Below are 21,900 nucleotides of genomic sequence, written 5' to 3'. Positions count from 1 at the left end.
GGAAAGCAAGAATATTAAGCACACATGGTAGTCCCCTCAAAAGAAGAGATGTATAACCCATTTACTGCACAGAAGGCTGAAAACAGTGTGGTTAATAGCCTTGTGACCTCTGTGCTATCGGTATGGTCATCAGCAGCAGCTTCCCAAAGCTCTCATGGCCATCTCTATCTCAGTTACTGTACAGTGCTCTCCTCCCCAGGGCCCCTGTGAGCACTGTTTACCATGAGCCCACTTCCTTAGTTAATCTGTAGAACCTACCCTCATGGAAGATGTACTGTACAAGAGTTTAGATGAAATCTTGCCTTAAGTTTTGTTGTACACACTAGATTGGGTTGTTTATTACCATGAAACTTTTTTTTCCAAATTGTGTTGTGCTTAAATGTCTGAAATAGGGGCTGGAGAGATGGCTCTGAGGTTAAGAGTGTTGTAAAACCCCATAGTGGCCTTACCTCAGGAGCGCCACCCACAGAGCACAGATTGACAAAGTGACCATTGCAATAGCATGAGGGTATAAGGTTTTTAATCCATGTACGTGGGGTTGCTCATCCACACAGGGAGAGGCAACAACCCTGAACCCAAAAAGCACACAACTTTTATTCCTTACAGAGGGCAGACTTCAGCAACAGGGTTAGCTGGCCTATTCTCATTGGTGGTACACAGGACAAAGGATCTGGTCAGGTATTGGCTGGCCTGCTCAAGGGGCTGTTCTTGGCTCAATTCTTTCCTCATCCAGTCCTACACCTGGCCTTGGAGAATCACAGGGAAAAGGCTAAATTGTCACGTCCCTTAGAGTGGGGGTGAACTAGGGTGGTCGGGCAAGGTCAGGATGACATCTTGTGGTTGTTCTCAGAATTTACCACAGGGAGGGGTAGAGGGTCTTTCTGAGAACAGTTGTTTTTGCTTTGTCTTAATTAACTTAGAATTGTGTCAATATCTTGATCACCAAGACTTTATCATATCACTGGGCATCCTGACGTCTGATGTATCTCTCAGAAAGGTCACAAGTTTGTCATAGGCATCCTGACCACCAGATATATTTCTCAAAGCCTTGTTTTTACAACTTTGTTTTTCACATCTATGAAACTTTATTTCTTCAAGAGCACTGGCTGCTCTTCCAGAGGTCCTGAATTCAATTCCCAGCAACCACATGGTGGCTCACAACCATCTGTAATGGGATCCGATGCCCTCTTCTGGCCTGCAGGCAGAATACTGTATACATGATAAATAATTTTTTTTTTTTAAATTTCTGAAATAAATCACCTAGAGTCAGACTCTTGGAAGCAACACTGGCTACTGAGTAGTGTTGAACTCAGCTTCCTCCTTGCCTCATGAAAACCAACAGTCTTCTGGCCTTGGTGTTTGCAGAGACCCCCACAGCAGAGATGGGGTAGGGCAAGCTGGCTAGGTAGACCAGCTGAGTTAGCAAATTCTGGGCTCCACATGAGAGACCCTTCTTCAATATACAAAGGGAGAGAATTGAAAAAAAAACCCACTCTGCATCTACCTCTGGCCTCACACATGTGCACCCACTCAAGCAAACATGGGAATTCACACCTTGCATGTACCCATAGCACACAAACACAAAGAAGAAAGTAATACTTTCAAATTCATACCACTTGACCTCCCAGAAAATAACTACCATTAACCTGCTGGTTTTGGCCCTTTTATGCATAAGTAAAAGAACAAAAAACAAAAAACAAACCTATCCCTTTAAGTATTTTTTTTAAGACATAGGCTTTTTATGTAGCTCTTGCTGACCTGGAATTCACTATTTAGACCATGGTGGCCTTGAACTCACAGAATTCCCCCTGCCTTGGCCTCCTGAGTGCTGGGGTTAAAGACATGCACCACCATAGACAGCTAAACATAAACGGCATGGTCAAATGTGTGAGTGTATTCTGCTCCCCTCCTTTGGTGTTTCTTTCTTTCTTTTTTCTCTAGACCCCTTTTGAAAGAGGCTTTCATGTAGGAGAAGCTGGCCTTGAACTCTCCAGTCTTCTGTCTTAGATTCCAAAGAGCTGAGATTTCAGGTGTGTGTTGCCAAGCCTGCCTGTTGTTTGGCTTTCTAAAGAAATAGTGCCCTATTGTTTTAGTCAGGGTTCTCTGGACTCCCTAGAACTTATGGGCTCTCTCTATATATTTAGGGAATTTACTGTGATGACTTACAGGCTGCAGTCCAACTAACCCAACAATGGTCAGCTGTGGATAGGAAGTCCAAGGATCTGGTAGTTGCTCAGTCCCACGAGGCTAGTTGTTTCAGCTGGGCTCCTACATAAGCTGGAATCCTGATGGCATAGGCTCCAACAGCAATGCTGGCAAGTAAGCAGGCAAAGAAGAGTGAATCTTCCTTCTTCCAATGTCCTTACGGAGGCCTCGGGCAGAAGGTGTGACCCAGATTAAAAGTGTTCACCACCACACCTGAATCTGGGACTTTTTCTGTCCCAGGCTGGCCTTGAACTCAGAGATCTCCTTGCCTTAATCTCCTGGGATTAAAGGCATGTACTACCTTGCCTGGGCCTAAGCTTTTCAAGGCCACTATGCCTTAAAATCTGGATCAAACGTGTATGTTATTCCAAGTCAAGATCTGAGTCAGAAGCCCCTGTCTTCCAGCTTCAAGATCTGGATCACAGGTGTGCCCTCCATTTCTGAAGTGTAGTTCATTCCAGAAGTTGACACCCAGGAACAGCCACCACACCCATGTAGCTAGGCTGGCCTCACACTCTGGCAGACCTCCTGTTTCTGCCTAAGTGGCAGCAGCTGTGGCTACAGAAGTCATCAACCGTTTCTCTGAAGTTCACTTTGGTACAGGATTCCAAATGCTGGCGAGACATGATAGGGTATCCCCCAATCTTTCAGAAGTCCTGCTGCATAGGACTATCCTCCAACCACCATCTTCAGGCTGCTTAGATGGGCCTGTTTGCATAAGATAGCACTCCCTCATAGAGGGGATGGATAGGGAGGTTCGTGGGCCGCTCTCCTGAGTATCCCTCCCCGCCAACTACGTGCAATGTTGCTGTAACTACACGGGGGCTCTGGGGAATCAGGGGGAACAGGTGTCCAACTACGAACAGCCCTGAGGATGTCACCATCCTTGCGGGGTGCAGACCTTCCAATGTATTTACTTTCAGAATACCCAAGTGACCCTAATAATGTTTTGTTACTGGGATCCTAGGAGGCGGGAAGTAGACATTACCTACTCTTTACCCTCAGCAGTCTCTTTGTGGGAGTGACGTTTGTTTATTTTTATCTGGGGGTGGTGGTGATGGGAGGCGGGGTGAAATGGGGGTAGGGGGATGATGGCGGTGGTTATGAGACAGGATTTCTCTGTAGTCCTGGTTATCCTGAAACTCACTCTGTCAAACAGGTTGGCCTCAAACTCACAGTTGGTTTGATTTTTAAAGATGTGTGTGGGTGCGCCTCCCCACTCCAGTCTGACACCAGGGTTGACATAGCTACAGATAGCTTAGCCACCGGACATAGAAGCTGAGATCCTCTGAAAGAGCAACAAGTGACAATTTGGACTGAGTCTGAAAGCATCAACCGGGGTTATTCACAGACATTCACATTAGAATAGTCTCTGTAGTTTGATTGTTCAGTGGTCACTGACCCAGACAAGTCCTTTTGCCTCTTCGTGCCTCCGAGATAACACTGCTAACGACAGATATACAAGTTTGGAACACAGTGTGATTGTTGCTGCAATATTTAAAGAACTTCAGTACGTAAGATGTGGGTTGCACGAAGAGACAGACACATACTATGTGCCCTAGGCGTCACGACTCCTTCAAGTAAAATAAACCTCTCTTCAAAATATAAAATAGGATGGTTACATCTTTTGCTTCTGCCTACTTGGAAACCTCCATTAGAGCCAAGACAGCTCCCCGGGGCTGGCGGCGATCACCAAGAAACCCCAGACGCCCACCGAGAGGTACCGGGAGTCCCGGGAGGCCGGCACCAGCGGACGAACCCGCCAGCATGTGCCACTCTGATTGGCTCGGCTGGACCCCGGCATCCAATCGGCGTAGCGTTTGTTGAGCAGGGACGGCAAGCTGGGTCACACAAGTGGCTTGAGCGAGCTGCGGGTGGGCGGCGGTGCCATGAACCTGGGGTAAGCCGGCGGGGACTCGCTGGGCTGCGGGGCTGGCCTTCAGCCGGCGCGTGGCAGCGGGCGGGGTTCCGGGTCCAGCACGGACCGAGGTGTTGGAGCGCCCCGGAGGGGAGACGGCGCCCCAGAGGGCGAGATGCTCGGGGACCTACGGCTGCCCGGCGCCGAACTGGAGCATCCTGAGCTAAGGCTGCACCGAGTCTGGGGTGCGGTCTTCATTTTCAGAAGTTTATCCTTTTAGGAAGACCAGCCACCAGACCTAGACGTACCCGCGCATCCAGTAGATGAATGTTAGGTTCTCTTCTGGGAGTTTAGATGTAAATGAGGCAGCCTGCCCTGTGAGCGTACGGGGCTGTAGGATAGAGAGACTTGGCAACTTCAGATTCATTCAAGGTGTTGCCTGCTAACGTAACCATGAGCTGTTAGAGTCCTGCAACGCGGAAGCCTCTGATAACCTATGTCTCCCAGATTGTTTTGTTAAAAACGCAGGCACTTTGATTCCCTCTACCAAAGCAACCCTGTGAATTTAGCGTTGCTAGTCAACCTGCTCGCCCTTTAATTTCTTGGCTTGGTAGTTTCTCTTTAACGTTGTCGACATTGCTGCTGTTCATTGACACATAACACCCATTCCATCCCCACCCCCTGTAAAACCGTGAAATAATGGGTGGAATCCCATCAGAGTTTTGTTGACCTTAATAGACAACATAAGTTTTGCTCGTAGTGTTTACCGTTTATGCTGGCACTTTTGGCATGTAAAGTGCCATATTAGCCAAAGTTTGTTGTGCATTTATTAGGATAGTAGTAAAGATTCGCTAAAGCAAGCATGTGTTATGTGAAACAGTCCAAGTCGTGTGGAATTCTGTACTTAAGCAGCCGTCACCTTGGTGACCATTTTAACCATTTTTCAGTTGGTTTATTCCTCCTTGGAATGTGTCAGTCGTGAAACCGTTACAGAACTAATAAATGACATATCTATGTCTTGTTTACCTTGCCGAGGGGTTCTGGTAGCAGCGTGAGATTTTTGGTACAGAGCTGCAAGTTAAGAATGTCATAATAATTGAGTTGCTTTTTTCTTACCAATAACAAAAACCAGGTTTCAGGTTAAACATGACACATGCTTGCCTTGCTGAAGTGTTATAAGAAAGTCTTTTGTATTTCTTTCCCTCTTGGGTTAAAAAAATGTGTGTGTATACGTATGTACGTACACCACACGCACACGCACGCAGGCACACACGCACACACACACCACACTTTTTAAATACTTAATTTTATGTGTATGGATACCATGCCACTTGTGTGCCTGGTAACCTTGGAGATCAGAGGGGGCTTTGCAGACACTCGCTAGCTACGATGTCGGTTCTGCTCTACAAGAATAGACAGTGCTCTCACTGCTCAGCTGTCCCTTCAGCCTTGAAAAAAATATTTTAAAATTTAAAGACTGCTTTGAGGGAGGTTCAGGCAGGTGGATCAAGAATTCAGTACCAGCCTGGGTTATATGAATTAAAAGAAACAAACAGCCAGAACCCTTGCTTTGATGGTCATGTGATCCTGTATACATTCAAAGGTATAGGTTTACTTTCAAGGGTCATATGTTCTTGGCTGCTATTTGTGAGAGCTGTTTAATTAAAATTGTCAAAACAATTTTCTTTTATATTACAGAGATGGTTTAAAGCTTGAAACGGAATTATTGGATGGAAAGACCAAGCTAATACTGTCTCCGTATGGTATGCCGTGTTGTTGGAAGTCTAAAGGTTTAAGTTTGTGTGCAGAAGTGTGGTGGTTTAACATTTTGCTTGTAGTACAGTTAAATGATACTTGGAAAAAAGCCTTTTCCTTTAATGTCTACAAATTGATATTTATCCAAGTAAAGTCAGATTATGACAGTGGTCACTGCTATGTTGGGTCATAAAATACATTTCATGTGTAATGTTTTTGGCGTTAGCATACCTTGTTGCCTAATAAGTAATGCAGGGAGAGTTTAGATAATTATGTACTTTGCCTGTAAGCAAACTATTGTGTGAGAAAGTTAAATTTATACAATACAACCACAGTTGCTAAAGTCTTTTTTAAAAGTTATTAGTTTTTTAAACTCAGTACAGTTTTGTTTTCTCTGTCACGTTACTTGCCTGATCCCGCCATCTGTTTATAGTCTTACCTCGGAAAGAATGTTGAAATAAAAGTGAAATGGGAGTGAATACCTGAACCGCCACATTGTAAAAGTTGGAGTATTCAGGTGGGACTTGCGGTTAATGCTTTGGGGATAATAGTTTTATTCTTAACATCTTAATCCGTATTTAACGTTTTCTTTTGTCACTGCCTTAATATGTTTTGGGTTTATAGTTTAGTAATTTTATTTTCTTTTGTAGAGCATAAATCAAAAGTTTCTGTGAAGGTAAGTCGTGATTTTTGCCCCTGCCTGTTTCCACGGGAAAAACGCATGTTTCCGCTGGTTTTATTGTTGAGTCGAGCCCCCCCCCCCCCCCAGTTGGACCTGGAACCTTTCCAGTACAGGTAGCCAAGCTAAGCAGCTTTCTCCAGAGGATTTCGGGTATCTGCTCGTTACTGTAGGATTACAGATGGGCCTTTCTATGGGCCCAGCGTTTATGTGTGCTCTGAGCATCCAGAGACTGGTCCTCACAATTCCTGCCAACACTTTAACCACTGGGCTGGCTCCCTGACCTGACTTTGTCTTATGGCGTAAGAGCTCCGTAAGAGAGCAGTGTGCTCTGACCAAGGTGCTTATGACATAATCTCACCCATAAGCTCTCGAGAGTGATTTGGATCTTGGTTGCTCTTCTTGCTCAGTAACCTGGACATACCTGAATCTTTATAGAGAAGTCTGATATATTCTCTCTCTCTCTCTCTCTCTCTCTCTCTCACTCACTCTCTCTCTCTCTCTCTCATTCTATCTGCCTGCTCTCCCCCCCTCCCCCCTCCCCCTCTCTCTCCGTCCCTCCCTCTCTCTCTCCCCCTTCTCTTTCTCCCCCTCCCTCTCTCTCTCCCCCTTCTCTCTCTCCCCCTCCCTCTCTCTCTCCCCCTTCTCTCTCTCCCCCTCCCTCTCTCTCCCTCCCTCTCTCTCCCTCTCCCCCCTCCTTCCTTCCCTCCCTCTCTCCCTCTCTCCCTCTCCCCCTCCTCTCCCCCCTCCTTCCTTCCCTCCCTCACTCCCTCTCTCCCTCTCCCCCTCCTTCCTTCCCTCCCTCTCTCCCTCTCTCCCTCTCCCCCTCCTTCCTTCCCTCCCTCACTCCCTCTCTCTCTCTCTCCCTCTCCCCCTCCTTCCTTCCCTCCCTCTCTCCCTCTCCCCCCTCCCTCTCTCTCCCTCTCTCTCTCCCTCTCCCCCCTCCTTCCTTCCCTCCCTCACTCCCTCTCTCCCTCTCCCTCTTCCTTGCTTCCCTCCCCCCCTCCCTCTCTCCCTGCTCTCATTGACCCTCTTTGGCATTGCACTATAGGTAGTCTATAGAACTGGACTCATTGAACCATAACACGACATGCTCATAGAATTTTGGTTTTCTAGAAGATACCTTCCTGCATATTTCTTCTGGCACAACTGGAATATGGCAAGATATTCCTAGTTATTTGACTCCGGTTCGTAGGTTTGTGTCCAGCAGCAGAGATTTCCAGCAGCCGTGAAATCTCCAGTCTGACACGGAGCTCCGTTGGCTTTATCTGTCCTCTTCAGGACAGTTAGAAAGAGCCCCCTTGCTTTCTAGAGGAGCGTGACCCAGGTAGGACTGTACTGAAGACATAGATGCCTAGAACAGAGAGCACACTGGAGGGCTGTTCCTGTCTGTCAGTGTCGGAGACCAGGAGACAGCTCGCACACGAGGTGACTCTGTAATTAGAAGCCTAGAGATTAGAGAGGTAGCTACTAGTTAAAGAAGTTGGAAAGTATAGTTCAGGCTTGCAGGAAGTAGTACAAGACACCACGTGATGAGGAATAAATGACAGTTGAAATGGTGTAGCTTGGGGAACGTGTAGGACATGAAGCCTAGGTAGAGAGTTCAAACGAATGCTCAAGAACCTTGAAAGTGCTGTGACTCACTATCAGGGAATCCATTAAAGACTTTATAAAAATAAAAAAGATTGAATTTCACTGTATAGCTCAGGATAGCATAGGACCCTGCTGTCTTTCTTCCTCAGCCTCCAGGGCTGGGATTACAGGTATACACTACACGCTCAGCTCACTATAGGATTTGTGGTAAGGGAAGTAGCTATAATCTAATTTTTCTTTGGAAGAAGGTGGAACAGGTAACTGGAGGAGTGCTTTGGAAATTGGCAGGAAAGATGTTTGAGCAAACGGTCAACATGGCTGTCCGCTTACAGTTTATCAAAAGAGAAGGAAGGACGGACGGACAGAAGTGCTCAGGACATCTAATATTCTCTGAAGGCAAGGCAAGGATCCTTTCTTGTAGTTAGGCCAAGGAGGCTTTTTTTTTCCCCCCCAGAGCTGAGAACCTAACCCAGGGCCTTGTGCTTGCTAGGCAAGCACTCTACCACTGAGCTAAATCCCCAACCCACAAGGATCCTTTCTTAATTGTACTCTTTTATTCCCGGCACTTTTCATAATGCTAAGCACATAAAAAGCACGTAGTGCTTGAGGGATTCCAGGACGGAGAGCTGAGGTAGAAAGATGTAATGTAGTAATGAAAAGCTGAACTTAGGCTTGTCCTCATATAGAGAGCGAAACTATTTCCTAACACGAAGTATGTGCTGGTTATCTAGGGGAGGCCTTAGAGGGTCGGATATGATCCCACAGTTACTGGTCGGAGAATAAAACTGTGGGGTCATGAAAATGTGAATATTTTTGAAAAGGAGGCTAGTTTGGAAGCCAGAATAAAGAGTTCAGTGGCATACAAAGTGCAATTAAATGTTCAATTAAAATTTAACATCGACCCTGCTGCACTCATGTTGTAGTTCAGGGGACAGAGAGTTTGCACTGGGGTGTGGAATGGACGGAACTAAGGCAATAAATAAAAAAAAAAGACAAAGGTGCGACAGAAAATGAGGCAGGCAGGGTCACAGAAGGAGCCTGGCAGCAGAGGGGAGGGGTAAGCCGTGCCAGCTAGGGAGAGCTTAGGGGAGGCGCTCTAGGCGATGGGGGGCGGGGCAGTGATGGAAGGAGCTGTGTGGGATGTGAAGTTACCATGTTCTAGCAAGAGCCACTGACTGGTGCCGCAGCCTTGGTGAGGTCAAGGAACATCTAAGAAGCTCTTGTGGTTGGGACTAAGACAGAAAATGAGGCCAGGGACTGGAGAGATGATTCAGCTGGTAAAGTGCTTGCCTCCAAGTCTGAGTCCCCAGAGCCCATACCACAGGAGAGACACAATACCTACAAGTTGTCGCTGCCCTCTCCCAGCAAAGGAATAGTAAAAGGAAATAAGGTTAGCTCTAAATAGATAGCAGAGGCAGAGGAGGCAGGAGTTGACTGAGAGACTGAGCTCTGCCTCCACGTGAGAGCCGGCAGTGGGAGGCTCCTTAGGATGCTGGTGTGGTCTGACTTCCAGGCTCCAAATGGCTGTGGAGAACAGCCTGGGAAGGAAGGTTGGAAGTGGGTAGCCGTCCCTTTGAGAGCTGGTACCTCGGGTGCAGGATTAGGAAGTGACGCTAGCGGGGACGGGATTCAGAAGACAGCAGACAGCATTTGCCTGTGGTGTCTATAAGGCTGGAGACATGGTTCAGCAGTTAAGAGCACTTAACACTCTTGTAGAGGACCCGGGCTCACTTTGCAGTACCTACATGATGGCTCACAGCTGCCAGGCACACTGGTGCATACAAACAGAACACTTACACACACCTAAAACATTTAAAAATGTAAATACAGGATATGCAAGCGGAGTCAAATATAACTGCAAAATTTTTGGCATGGCTAACCGAAGTGGGGGGTATTATTCTGAGCAGAAGGGAAACATGCTTACTTTGAAGTGTCGTTGGAAATCCACTGGGGGGCGGGGGGGTTGGAAGACAGCTTAATATAGCACTTACTGCATGAACATAAGAACCCTAGTTCCACCCTAGAACCCAAGTGAGCAAGTGGGAGCAGTGGTGCTGGAGAAGCAGAAATCGTTAGACTCCTGGCGTTTGTCTGTTGATCATACATCATAGCCTGCTTGGAAGCTCCAGGCCAGTGAGAGATCCTGTTTCAAAGACAAGGTGGAAGTCAGGCATGTTAGTGCACACATTTAATCCCAGAACTCAGGAGGCAGAGGCAGGCAAATCTCTGTGACTTTGAGACCACTTTGGTCCACAAAATCAGTTCTAGACCAACCAGGGCTACATACTGAGACCAGATGATGATGATAATTGTTTGGGGGTTGGGAACTGAACTCAAGGCCTAGCGCATGCTGAGCGAGTTCTCTGACACTTAGCTTTACCCACAACCCTCTTTATTTTATTTTATTTATTTATTTATTTACTTATTTACTGATAATGTCTTGTTTTATGGGGAAAAGGTGGACAAAGACTGGGCAGCGAAGTGAATAAATTAGCAAGTGTAATGATAGATACTTTGATTGAAAGACCAACCACACACACACACACACACACACACACACACACACACGTCTGTAGTAGGTCAGAAGAACCAAGATTACAGAGTTGCTACTTAAGTGGCAGCTCATGGGTCGAGTAGGAAGAGAAGGTGGGAACTAGTTACTAGACTTAGCATGTAGATATCACTAGTGACAGTGAGCGGTAGTGTTGTAAGGGTAAAGGCCTGGTTGGAGGGCTTTTAGGAGATAAGACAACATGAAATGCAGACAGTGATGTTGTTTTGACGTCAGGGATTGGACTCAAGGCCCAGCGCATGGTGGGCGAGTTCTCTAATATACAACGCCCCCCCCCACACACACACCTTTTGTTTTTTTTTACTTTTGAGTTTTTATGATAACAGAATGTCACTGAGTTGCCCACAGTTTGCAATGTACTGTCTCATATTACAGAATAGCTAGGACCACAGGCATCGATCACCAGACCACACTGAGGCTGAGCGCTTCGTAGATAGAGTAATAACATGCGTGAGTTCAGTTACTTTTGATCCAGCTGAAGAGAAGGCTTCTTAGGAGAAAGAGAGAAGATTGACAGGAAATGGGAGAGACCGATGGGTTGATCTCCCCTGTCCCCTCAAATGAGATTTATGGCACTGGAGAGATGGTGCAGTAGTTAGGAGCACTGGCTCCTCTTCCATAGGACCTGGGTTCAGTTCCCAACGCCCATACGGAGGCTCACAGCCATCTATCCCTCCAGTCTCGGGGTCCCATGCACTCCTCAGGCCTCCTTGAGCACTACACACATGTGCAGAAAACACGCAGGCAAAGCACCTGTACATGCACAGTAAAATGAAAAATGAGGCAACTTACAGGTTGTGTATGGTAGAAAGGACAAGAAGTTTGAGCACAGAAATCAGTCGAGATTTGACGATAGACTTCCTTTAAGGTCATCTTTCTTGGATGTGTGCATGTGTTTCTTCTGGGTGGGAGTCTATGTATGTGAACCTTCAGAGGCCAGAAGCATTGGGTCTCCTGGAGCTGCACTTACAGAAAGTTGTCAACTCCCTGACCCTGGGTCCTGGGAACCAAACTCACACCTTTGGTTTTCTCTAAGACGTGCCCTTGGCCACTATGACCTCTCTCCAGCCCAGTGATGGAATCTTAAAGTCAGCTTCTAAGTCATTAGGTATATGATTTTCGGTGAAATTGCTAAATCTTCAACTGAGAGTGAAATAGGGGAAATATTAGGGCTTTTGTGAATGAGAAGAATGATTACTTCCTAACACAGTGAGAGAGTATATGCAGGACTGCCAGATAGCCTGTTTGATATTCTTGGTTAGGGGTATAAATGAAACCAGTTCCCATAGTTCCTCCATTGGTACTTACATGCTGTCTAAAGGTTTTACTGCTGTGAACACACACCATGACCAAGGCAGTTCGTATAAGGACAACATTTAATAGGGGCTGGCTTACAGGTTCAGAGGTTCAGTCCAGTATCAAGGCAGGAGCATGGCAGCATCGAAGAAGACCTGGGGCTAGAGGGAGCTGAGAGTTCTACATCTTGTTCCAAAGGCAGCTAGAAGACTGGCTTCCAGGCAGCTAGGAGTAGGGTCTCAAAGCCCTCGCCCACAGTGACACCCCTACTCCAACAAGGCCACACACACTACAACAAGGCTACACCTAATAGTGCCTTAGGTGGACCGAGCATAATCAAACCATCACACGTGCTTTGGAGAATTGGACTTTTCTAGGGTGTGACAGACTGCAGAATAAAGAATGACAAATGATTCTGGTTGGTGGTGACATTGAAGATCATTAAGAGAAATGAGAGCGAGCGGGGAGGTTTTAGGATGGGCAGGTGATAGATCCCACTCAGGTAAACAGTTCTAGGAGCTGGAGGGAAGAATGAGCTGGAAGGCAGACAGACAGATGGTGGTTGTCATGATCTAGAACTCAAAGTCGAATCGGCAGAGAGCTGAAGAGTGTGGCCCCCACAGGGTCAGAATAGGACCCGTGTGGGGGGGACAAGGGAGGCCGTGTAGAGAACAATATTGGAGGAGAGTTTGAGGAAATGAGTGGCCAGGAGAGCAGAACACAGCAGCCATTAACACAAGACTGGGACGGGAGAAAGGGTGACCAGGTAGCTAAGGTCGTGGAGGGCTAAGGGCTGGTAACCTCAGAGGTAGTTTATGTAAGTTATGTGATGATTCAAAGCTGTCATGGAATACAGATGACCCATAATGGACAGTTTTATTTCTATTCTTTATTATCTGGAGTCAAAATCATTTCTCATGAATCTTCCAGGGGGACATCTGCAAAGCCAAACAGCCTCTTAATGGTTGTTGTGTCTAACCAAGCAGACTGAGGAGTTTGGAGGCCTGCTTTATCACAGCTGGGCGTAGTGGTTCAGGCTTATACCCAGAAGAGATGAGCAGAGAATAGCCAGCGTAGGCCACATAGCACCCTGTCTCCAGACAAAATGATCGTGTCAGTTTTTTATGCACTGTCTTAAAGAATAAACTTGTGTTTTAACAGATGGGAAATAAGATCAAGATTGCAAAATATTCTTTAAGAACAAAACAGACTGGACATACTTTAAAGTCAACACAAAATACTTACATTGGGAGTGAAAATCTTTCTCAAAAGAAGATCTCTACTTCAGACACTTCACAAGCAAAACGTGAAAACAGTAGACTGACATTTTCTTCACCCAGTACGGATTTATGTAAGCAGTATTCAGAAAAAGACTGTCTCCGTGTTCAAAAGGAGATTTCACCTACAGCCTCCAGTATACGGAAGACTGTAAACACCAGCACAGATACCGACCCAGCAGCTAAGCAGAAGCCGTGCAGAAAGCCCACCGCAGCGGAAGGCATGGGCAGCGGCTTGGTGTGTCTCACACAAGACCAGCTGCGGCAGATCTTGATGCTCAGTGTGAACCAGGGAAATGGATCCATGTCCCTCCCTGAGAACGGGGAGGAGGTAACAAGTAAGGGTTTTCTTAAACTGTTAGCTTTTTTCCTCCCAGTATGCTTTGGAATTTCAGAGTCATTGACTTTTTTTTTGTAACTGTGTCTCTTAAAATCTGATTTAACATTCAGTAATATGTTATTATTCACATTAATCTTTTTCTTATGTATAAAATATGTAAAATTTCCTTATAGTTTTGTCATATTTTAAAATTAGCATTCAAAGAAAACATTTTGAGACAGAATCTCTTTGTGTAACTTTGACTGTCCTGGAACTCTGTGCATAGACCAAGCTGGCCAGAGCTCTCCCTACCTCTACCTCCCGAGTGCTGGGATTAAAATTGTGGGACACTATTCCAGGCCTCAAATATTCTTATATTATTTGGGGGCTGTAGAGAGAGCTCAGCAGTCATATTAATATTTATCTAAGTCAGATACGGTTTCAACCCTGGAATCCCTCTACTCACCCAACTGGCAGGAGAAGTGTCACAAACCCAAGGCAGGGTTGGGTTACACAGTGGGATCCCATTTCACAAAAAATTACAGGCAAGGGTTAAAAAGGACAAGTGTCTGACATTTGAAGTGAATCTTAAGAAAACCCTTCTATAAAGACTAGAGTTACTGAAATGCATTGCTCTGGCTGCATTTGTCCTTCTGTCCTTCCACCCACACCGAGGTCGGCTGTGGTATTCTTTCAGCAATGTGGGCCAGACTTATCCATAGAAGTATTATTTCCCCAATCAAGGTTATGATTGAAAAACCTAATTTCAGCTTTGAGCTAAGGAACTGTGACCATGTAAGGACTGGAAATACTAAATCGCAGTAAATTCAGTAAAATGAAAACCAAATTGGCTATGACCATGGAAAGGCCACACAGGTAGCTGGGGGCAGCCAACTTCTTCACACTCCCACATGTTCACAGGGGTCCCTGCTCTCAGTCTGTGGTCGGTGTAAAATAAGGGAAGCTGGCTTTCTTTAGGCTACAGTTGTTGCTGCTCAGAATTCTCTGGTTAGTAGGTACGCTGAGAGTTAGTAGCAATAGTTAAGACACTGTACTTAATCCTGAGGTAACTTGCATTTTATATGCTCCCTCTTCTTTGAGAGAAAGAACACGTTTGGGAGGAATCACGACTGTGTTCAAACTAGAGTGAGAACCTTCCATAGAACCCTGGGTTAGCTGTGGCAGCTGGGGACCACAGCTCACAGAAAACGTCCACAGCTAAATGAGAAAAACCAGGCCATGAGTTTTTATTAAACAATGTGTTTGCCTCTCTTTATGTTATGATTTAATTCTAATATAGTTATTTGTGTAATTATAAACTATACATAATTTCAAATTATATAAATGAAGCCATAAATATAAATTATTTTGGCAAGAGTGGGTGGAGGTTTTTGTTTTGCTTTGTCATACAGACTCATGTAAGCAGACGGGCTTCAGACTCCGTGTGTAGCTGGAAACTGAGCTGGTGTCTTCTGCCCCCACCTCCTGAGGGCTGAGTAGCTGTGCTCTACCTACAGGTGCCTGCAGTGCTAGGAACGGAATGTATTGGTTGGACAGAGTAGGCAGGCCCTGGCTGGCTCACTCTGTAGACCAGGCTGGCCTTGAAATCAGGGATCCACCTTCCTGTGCGGGAATTAAAGTCACCCCCACTGCCCAGAACCGGTATTTGTTTGTATTTGATGTAAAATTGTGTGGCTGAGGCCATGAGTCAGCTATGTAATCTTTGGGTCCCATTTTTTTTCTTTTCTCTTGATCTGTTTATATATTTAGGGCAAGGTCTCATATAGGCCAGGCTGGCCTCAGTACCCTGTCTCAAAACAAAAAAAAAATTACGCCAGATTGCTGCTGCTGCTGCTGCTGTTTCCAGGGTGGTCTTGAACTCCTCCTCCCAAATGTCTTTGAGACTATCAGGTTTCAGTACATGCTGGTTATTGTGGTACTGGGGGTCAACCTAGCCTCTGTTCCTGCAAGACTCTACCAACTGAGCTATCCAGCTTGCTGGGTTTTGGCTTTTGAGATGTCCTCATGTAGCCTAGGCTACCCTTTTACCCCTAATCCTCCTGCCTCTCCCTGCTGAGTGCCAGGATTGCAGGAGTATGCCGTCACACCCACTGCTGTTCCTGCTGCTGCTCCATTTGGTTTGTTTGTTTGTTTGTTTGTTTGTTTGTTTTTAGTAGATACTTAAAGGATTGTTTTACAAGTTTCTTGTTTGAGACAGGGTCTTATTGTGTAGCCCAGGCTGGCCTGAATCCTGAGTTCTGAGCCTAAAGGTCTGCACCTCCCTCCACAGTTGCCTATTTTTATTTATTTCTTTTGTTGTGACAAGGTCTCTCTCTGCAACCTAGACTGGCCAAGGACTTGGTGTGTTGGCCAGACTGACCTCAAACTCAGAGCGATCCTCTTATCCCTGCTCCCTGCGTTTTACCTGATAGGTGTGATAGGCTGATAGGTGTGACCCCTCATGCTTGCTAAGGTTTTTCTTTCAACTGTACAGGAGTATGTTAGGATAAAATATTTCAATGGGTGTGATCTTAAAATCTTCACTTTATTTCCTAGGTCAAGATAGTTTACATTTAATCAGTATTCCTAGTCAGCCAAAGGAAGTGAGTGTCACAGGATTACTGCAGAAAACGGAGGCCGTTTCCCCCGTCGCACGTGAAAATGAGCCTGTCCCCCAGAGAGCTCAAGCGGCATCTCAGCAGTGCGAGCAGAAAGCCACCGTGTAGGTGATGCCCGTCTGTGTCTGGGGTAGCTGTGTGTATTTGCTTTTCCTGGCCTTTATATGTATGTTTTACCTTAGAGAGAGCGAATGGAAACCAGCCGACATATTCAGTACTCTGGGGGAAAGGGAACGTGATAGAAGTTTGTTGGAAGCAAGAAGAGCCCAGTGGAAAAAAGAGCTAGGTAATTTTTGTCCCTTGGCTGTGGAATGTTGTTACCTCTCGGTATATTAACGTTGTTTGATAGCATTTGACATCTGTAGTTCTTTGCATACTCCTGAGAAGCATTGGAGGTGCCCTGTGGCTCTGGCACTGTGCAGTGTGCGCAGAAAGCAGTGCAAATACTCCTGAACCTTTCCTGTTTATGCTTTTTATTATGGAAATCCTGTGGCTTGAGGTATGGCTTTATTAAAAAATAGTTCACCTCAGTGGTGTGTGTGTGTGTGTGTGTGTGTGTGTCTGTCTGTCTGTCTGTCTGTCTGCTATGGTACTGGGAACTTTATTTTTTTAAAAATCAAAGTTATGCATGGATCGGGTTTGGGAGGTGGTGCTGTCAGAGAACAATCTGTGCAGGGTCAGTTCTCTGCTTCCAAGCGTCTTTACCCAATGAGCCATCTCATCAGCCCATAGCCCCAGCTCCTGCCTCCCTACCGCCAGTTAGTGAGAGGACTACCATCCGGATCCACTTGGTCCTATGCTTGTCCTGAAATAGGCAATTCTGTTACTCCACTTTACTGAAGAAACCAGTTTAGCCGGCAAAACAGCAGTTTCTCTGTTACAGAGGTAGGAGGTGGTCGAGCTTGCAGTTGACCCTGAATGTTGGCTATGTACCTTCTAAGTCTGTCAGGAATAGCACAGGCGGTCGAACCATGGAGTGAGTAGGAAGCAGAGCCAAGTACCCCAAGAACCTGTTCCACAGTGTTGGTCGCTGTAGGGCAGACATTCTGTGTCTGTCATGCTGCGCTTCAGTTTGATTCTGAGTCATACCACATCCTCAGAGTTCCTCTGATTTGTCAGGCATCTCCTTCCACACAACCGTGACGAGCTGTAATTAACTGTTTCTGTTTGCACTCTGTAAAAGGTCATGATTTGTCTGCATGGATTTTTTTTTTTACAGTTTTTGAACTTTTTTTTTAAAAAGCACATTTATTTACAGACGAACAGGTTGCTTTAAAGAAGAAAGAAAAAGAAGCTTCTCAAAAATGGCCTGATCCTTGGAAACCGTCTGAAATACTGTGTGAGAAGCTTCAGGTCCTTGAGCGATCTAAGGTAAGTGTTTCCAGTCTGATTGAGTGTGCTGCTTGCTACTTTGTGCGCATTAACAAAAGACATCTTCAGTACAATTTCTTCTTCTTTTTCTGAGCCAGGGTCTCTCTAGGTAGCTCTGGCTATCCTCAGACTCACTTTGTAGACCCTTTTTGACTCAAACTCAGAGATCTGCCTTTGCCTCCCAAGTGCTGGTGTTAAAAATGTGTGCCACCATGCCTGGCCTTTGTTACAATTTGAAAATGTGGAACCATGTTCCAATCATGGTTCACTTTGTCTTGTTCATTTTAGAGGCAGGAATTTGCTATATAGCCCTGACTGGCCTCAAACTTGTGGCAATCCTCCTGCTTCAGTCGCTTTGTGCTAGGATTCCAGGCATCTGTCATCATGCCCAGCACCATAAACTTTATTTTTAGTGCTTATTGATTAAAAATGAAAAACCGTACTTAGGTTTGACATGACATTTAGTCATGGTTCAAACTAGTTTTCTAGATTTCCATTTGCAATTTATAAGTGGCCTTGCTGTGTTACGAGGTTAAGTATTGAGACCACAGCCACTCCTCTACTCTCCTATAGAAGAGTGTTATTTATGTCTACATTTATTACTTATTGGTGTGAATGTGGGCCTGTGTACGCCACTCTGAGGGGAGCTGTTAGGGAACCCCTGGTGTAGGTCTTCTCCATCTACCCTGTGGTCCTGGGCACTAGCCCAGGTCTTTGGGTTTGGTCGCAGATGCCTCTTGCCAGGCCATCTGTCCAGCTCCATTGTTAGTGGACTTAAGAGTCACTGTCTGTACCCAACAAAGCAGGTTTGGCCAGCTGTTCTCAGAAAGCTCATTAAAAGAGCCAAATTAATACTGAAAAGCAGAAAACTCACTCAGTGGTGTCACATCGGAAAGGGGGGCAGAGTGATCCAGCATGTCCCCAGATCCATCTGGAGGGTAACTGATAAAAAAGGGCAGATTAAAGTGAGGTACACCACGAGGCATCCGGTCAGGCTGTCCCCCACCACTCTGTCGGTCTGCGGTGTTGTCTGCCAAGGCGTTTCCCTAGGAGACAGGTTCCTCCTCCGGCTGCCCCTGGGCTTCAGCCTCCTCCTCCAGCAGAGGATTCATTTGGGGGTCGAGGGGGCGATGTTTGAATAGTCTGATAGTCAAAGAGAGGGGCGTGAATGTCAGAGGGCACTCCCTCCCACTACAGTTAGGTTTTTTTTTTTTTTTTTTTTTTTTTTTTTTTTTTTTTTTTGGTTCTTTTTTTTTTGGAGCTGGGGACCGAACCCAGGGCCTTGCGCTTCCTAGGCAAGCGCTCTACCACTGAGCTAAATCCCCAACCCCTACAGTTAGGTTTTAACTGGCACAGAAATCCACCACTGACTCTTGACCCCATCTTAGGCTTATCCAGTTGGCCACAGATGTTTACATCCAGTACCCTTTAGGTAGGCAGTGTTTCAAGGACTTCAGATCTTTGCTGGAGTTTAATTGTAGATGAAGACATGCTTTGTCTTTCCTCCCCTCCCTGCCTTTGCCCCTGTCTCCCTCTCATGCTGTTTCTTAAATCCATTAGTTTTGATTTCTGTATAACTTATTTGCTTCAAAGAAATGATTAGGAGCCTTTTTTTTTTAATTGCTAATTAAATTTTTTTTTGCCAATTTTTTTCTTTTTTTGGCTTTTCAACTGTGTGTGTGTGTGTGTGTGTGTGTGTGTGTGTGTGTTTTGCTTGCGCATTCTTAAGTATGTAGTTGTACATGTGGAGGCCTGAGAGTGACTTCTGGTGTCTCCTGACATCACTCATCACCTTATATGCTGAGGCAGAGTTCTCACTTGGACCTGGAGTTCCCAGTTCAGCAAGTCTGGGGACTGAGCTCACATGCTAGGTTACGGACAGGCCCCTCAACTGGCCAGCATTTGTATGGGAGTGTTCAGACTTCCTCACACTTACTGCCAAGGACTGTTGTCTATACTGGACACCTGAAAACTACAACACACAAACTCCAAAACTGGATAAGCAAGAAGAAGTGGGAGGAGCTTCCTGTCTGTTCAGGGTGGGAGAGCGGCCGTGCACACTGAAGGTGATAGGCTGCTAGCAAAAGTTTTGATGTTACCTTTTTCTTCTTTGCACACACTGGGCAGGAGGGACATCTTCAGCCTTTGGAGAAGTCCTGTTTTATTAAGGAAAAAGAGAATGAGCTGTGTGATACACAGAAACCTGTTCCTTTGCACTGCACACTTTCCTGTGCTCCCATTAATTAACATCAGTGTTTTGAGATTGTCTCCCTAATTGAAATCTTGGCTTTCCTGTCATGACTAGCACCCCTAGAAACTTCTGAAATAAAGAGGGTATGTTCTAATACACTTTTTAATACAGAGTAGCTGGCATCCCAGACCACAGTCCTTGCTGCTGTTAAACCATAGCAGTTGACCAACAGAAAGTTATTTTGTATTTATCCTAATTGAAAAACAAACAAAAACCCCACATGTTTTGAGGGCAAATACATACAACCGAGCAGTATTTTTAAAACATAGGGGTTTTTTTTTTACACGTATTTGTGTGTGTGTTTGCGTGTGTCGGTATGTGGTAGTACACATATACCACAGACTGGGTGGAGGTCAATAGACAACATTCACGAGTCAGTTCATCCAAGACTAAACTCAGACAAATGTCCTAGCTGAGCCAGCTTACTGGTCAACTTGTACACTGGGAATACTTAAAGCCACAAGTTTTTAAAGTCATTAACACTTATTCAGGGTCTCCATTATTGCAATGAAACAAAACACCCTGACCAAAAAGAAAGCAAGCTGGGGAGGAAAGGGTTTATTCAGCTTACACTTCCTCATCGCTGTTAACCACCAGAAGAAGTCAGGACTGGAACTCACACAGGCAGGAAGCAGGAGCTGATGCAGAGGCCATGGAGAGATGTCACTTACTGGCTTGCTTCTCATGGCTTGCTCGGTCTGCTTTGTTATAGAACTCAGAACTGCCAGCCCAGGGGTGGCCCCACCCACCGTGGGCTGGGCCCTCCCTATCAGCCACTAAATAAAAAACATGCCTTACAGCTGGATCTTAAGGAGGCATCTCCTCAGTTGAAGTTCCTTCCTTTCAGATGACTCTAGTTTATGTCAAGTTGACATAACACTGTTCAGTACATGTAAGCTCCTCAAAAGACATGAGTTAAAAAGGATGTGGGGTTTATGAACATGTTTTTAAAAAGTAAGAGGACATTTAGAACAGCTGGTGCTGGAGGGAGCCCCGTGGTTCGGAGTTCATGCTGCTCTTACATAGGACAGTTCGGTCCCCAGCATCCACATAGTTCATGACTGCCTGTAACTCCAGCTCGTCTGGCACTCTGTTTTGGACTCTATGGGCACCTGCACAAATACACATGACTACACCTAAACATAATTAAAAATAATAAAAATTGGGGCTGGAAAAATGGCTCCTTGATTAAGAGCACTGACTGCCCTTCCAGAGGACCAGGTTCTGTACCCAGCACCCACATGGTGGCTCACCACGGTCTGTGACCCTAAGATCTGACATCCTCACCCAGACATGCGTGCAGGCAAAACACCAGTGCACAGAAAGTAAGAGGTAACAATGAACAACAATAAACAAAAAAATAATAAAAAACCTAGAACATTATACCAGCGTATTAGAGAGTTTTGATTAAAAAATAAACAAAAGAAGTGACCAAGTGGTACTATATTCTTGAAGAAATTGAATCCACCTTTAAAGTGTCTACACTCAATTAGCTGAGACTGGGTGATCCTAAGTTTGAGGCTAGCCTGGGCTTACAATGTAGTGAGACCTTATCTCAAACCAAAGACGAAGGAGGGAAACATGGGAACCCAGGCCCAGTGAGCTTGATAACCAAGACTAACAAAACATTTTTGATATTAAGACTTGACTAGAAACATTAGAAAATTATAAAGATTAATCTGGAGAATTGGGTTTACTCAAGGAATGCAAGCTTCTATTTATTCACAAACTAATGATACCCATAGAAAAAAGCTTAATCAAAAAGGCTAGATTAATCAAAAAGGCTAATCAAAAAGGCTAGATTAATCAAAAAGCTAGATTAAGCTGGGCAGTGGGGGTGCAGGCTTAATTCCAGCACGCAGGAGGCAGAGACAGGTGAATCTCCGAGTTCAAGGCCAGCCTGGTCTACCATTCAAGTTCCAGGACAGCCAGGGCTACACAGAGAAACCCTGTCTTAAAAATGACAACAAAAGGGGTTGTGGATTTAGCTCAGTGGTAGAGCACTTGCCTAGCAAGCGCAAGGCCCTGGGTTCGTCCCCAGCTCTGTAAAAAAAGGAAAAAAAAAATAACAAAAGACTAGATTAGGATTGATATTTTAAAAGTCCC

The 21,900-nt window shown here is 45.5% G+C and overlaps 1 protein-coding gene across 52 annotated transcripts in view; it reads left to right on the top strand.

Annotated features, from left to right (window-relative positions):
* Nucleotides 1–4,030: 4,030 nt before the first annotated feature.
* Nucleotides 4,031–21,900, top strand: part of Ccdc66 (coiled-coil domain containing 66) — a 31,997-nt gene continuing 14,127 nt past the window's right edge. For 15 of the 52 annotated variants that reach the window (XM_087588079.1, XM_087588068.1, XM_087588081.1 and 12 more), the window contains exons 1-7: nucleotides 4,031–4,105; nucleotides 5,762–5,826; nucleotides 6,469–6,494; nucleotides 13,120–13,573; nucleotides 16,111–16,276; nucleotides 16,355–16,458; nucleotides 17,431–17,543. In XM_087588079.1, coding sequence (XP_087444205.1) covers nucleotides 4,095–4,105; nucleotides 5,762–5,826; nucleotides 6,469–6,494; nucleotides 13,120–13,573; nucleotides 16,111–16,276; nucleotides 16,355–16,458; nucleotides 17,431–17,543 — 939 coding nt within the window. In that variant the 5' untranslated portion in view covers nucleotides 4,031–4,094. 52 annotated transcript variants of the gene reach the window in all.

Source organism: Rattus norvegicus, chromosome 16, assembly GCF_021556685.1.
Source record: "Rattus norvegicus strain SHRSP/BbbUtx chromosome 16, alternate assembly SHRSP_T2T, whole genome shotgun sequence".
NCBI lineage: Eukaryota > Metazoa > Chordata > Mammalia > Rodentia > Muridae > Rattus > Rattus norvegicus.
The sequence above is the reverse complement of the archived record's forward strand: the minus strand, read 5'-3'. Positions and strand labels throughout refer to the sequence as shown.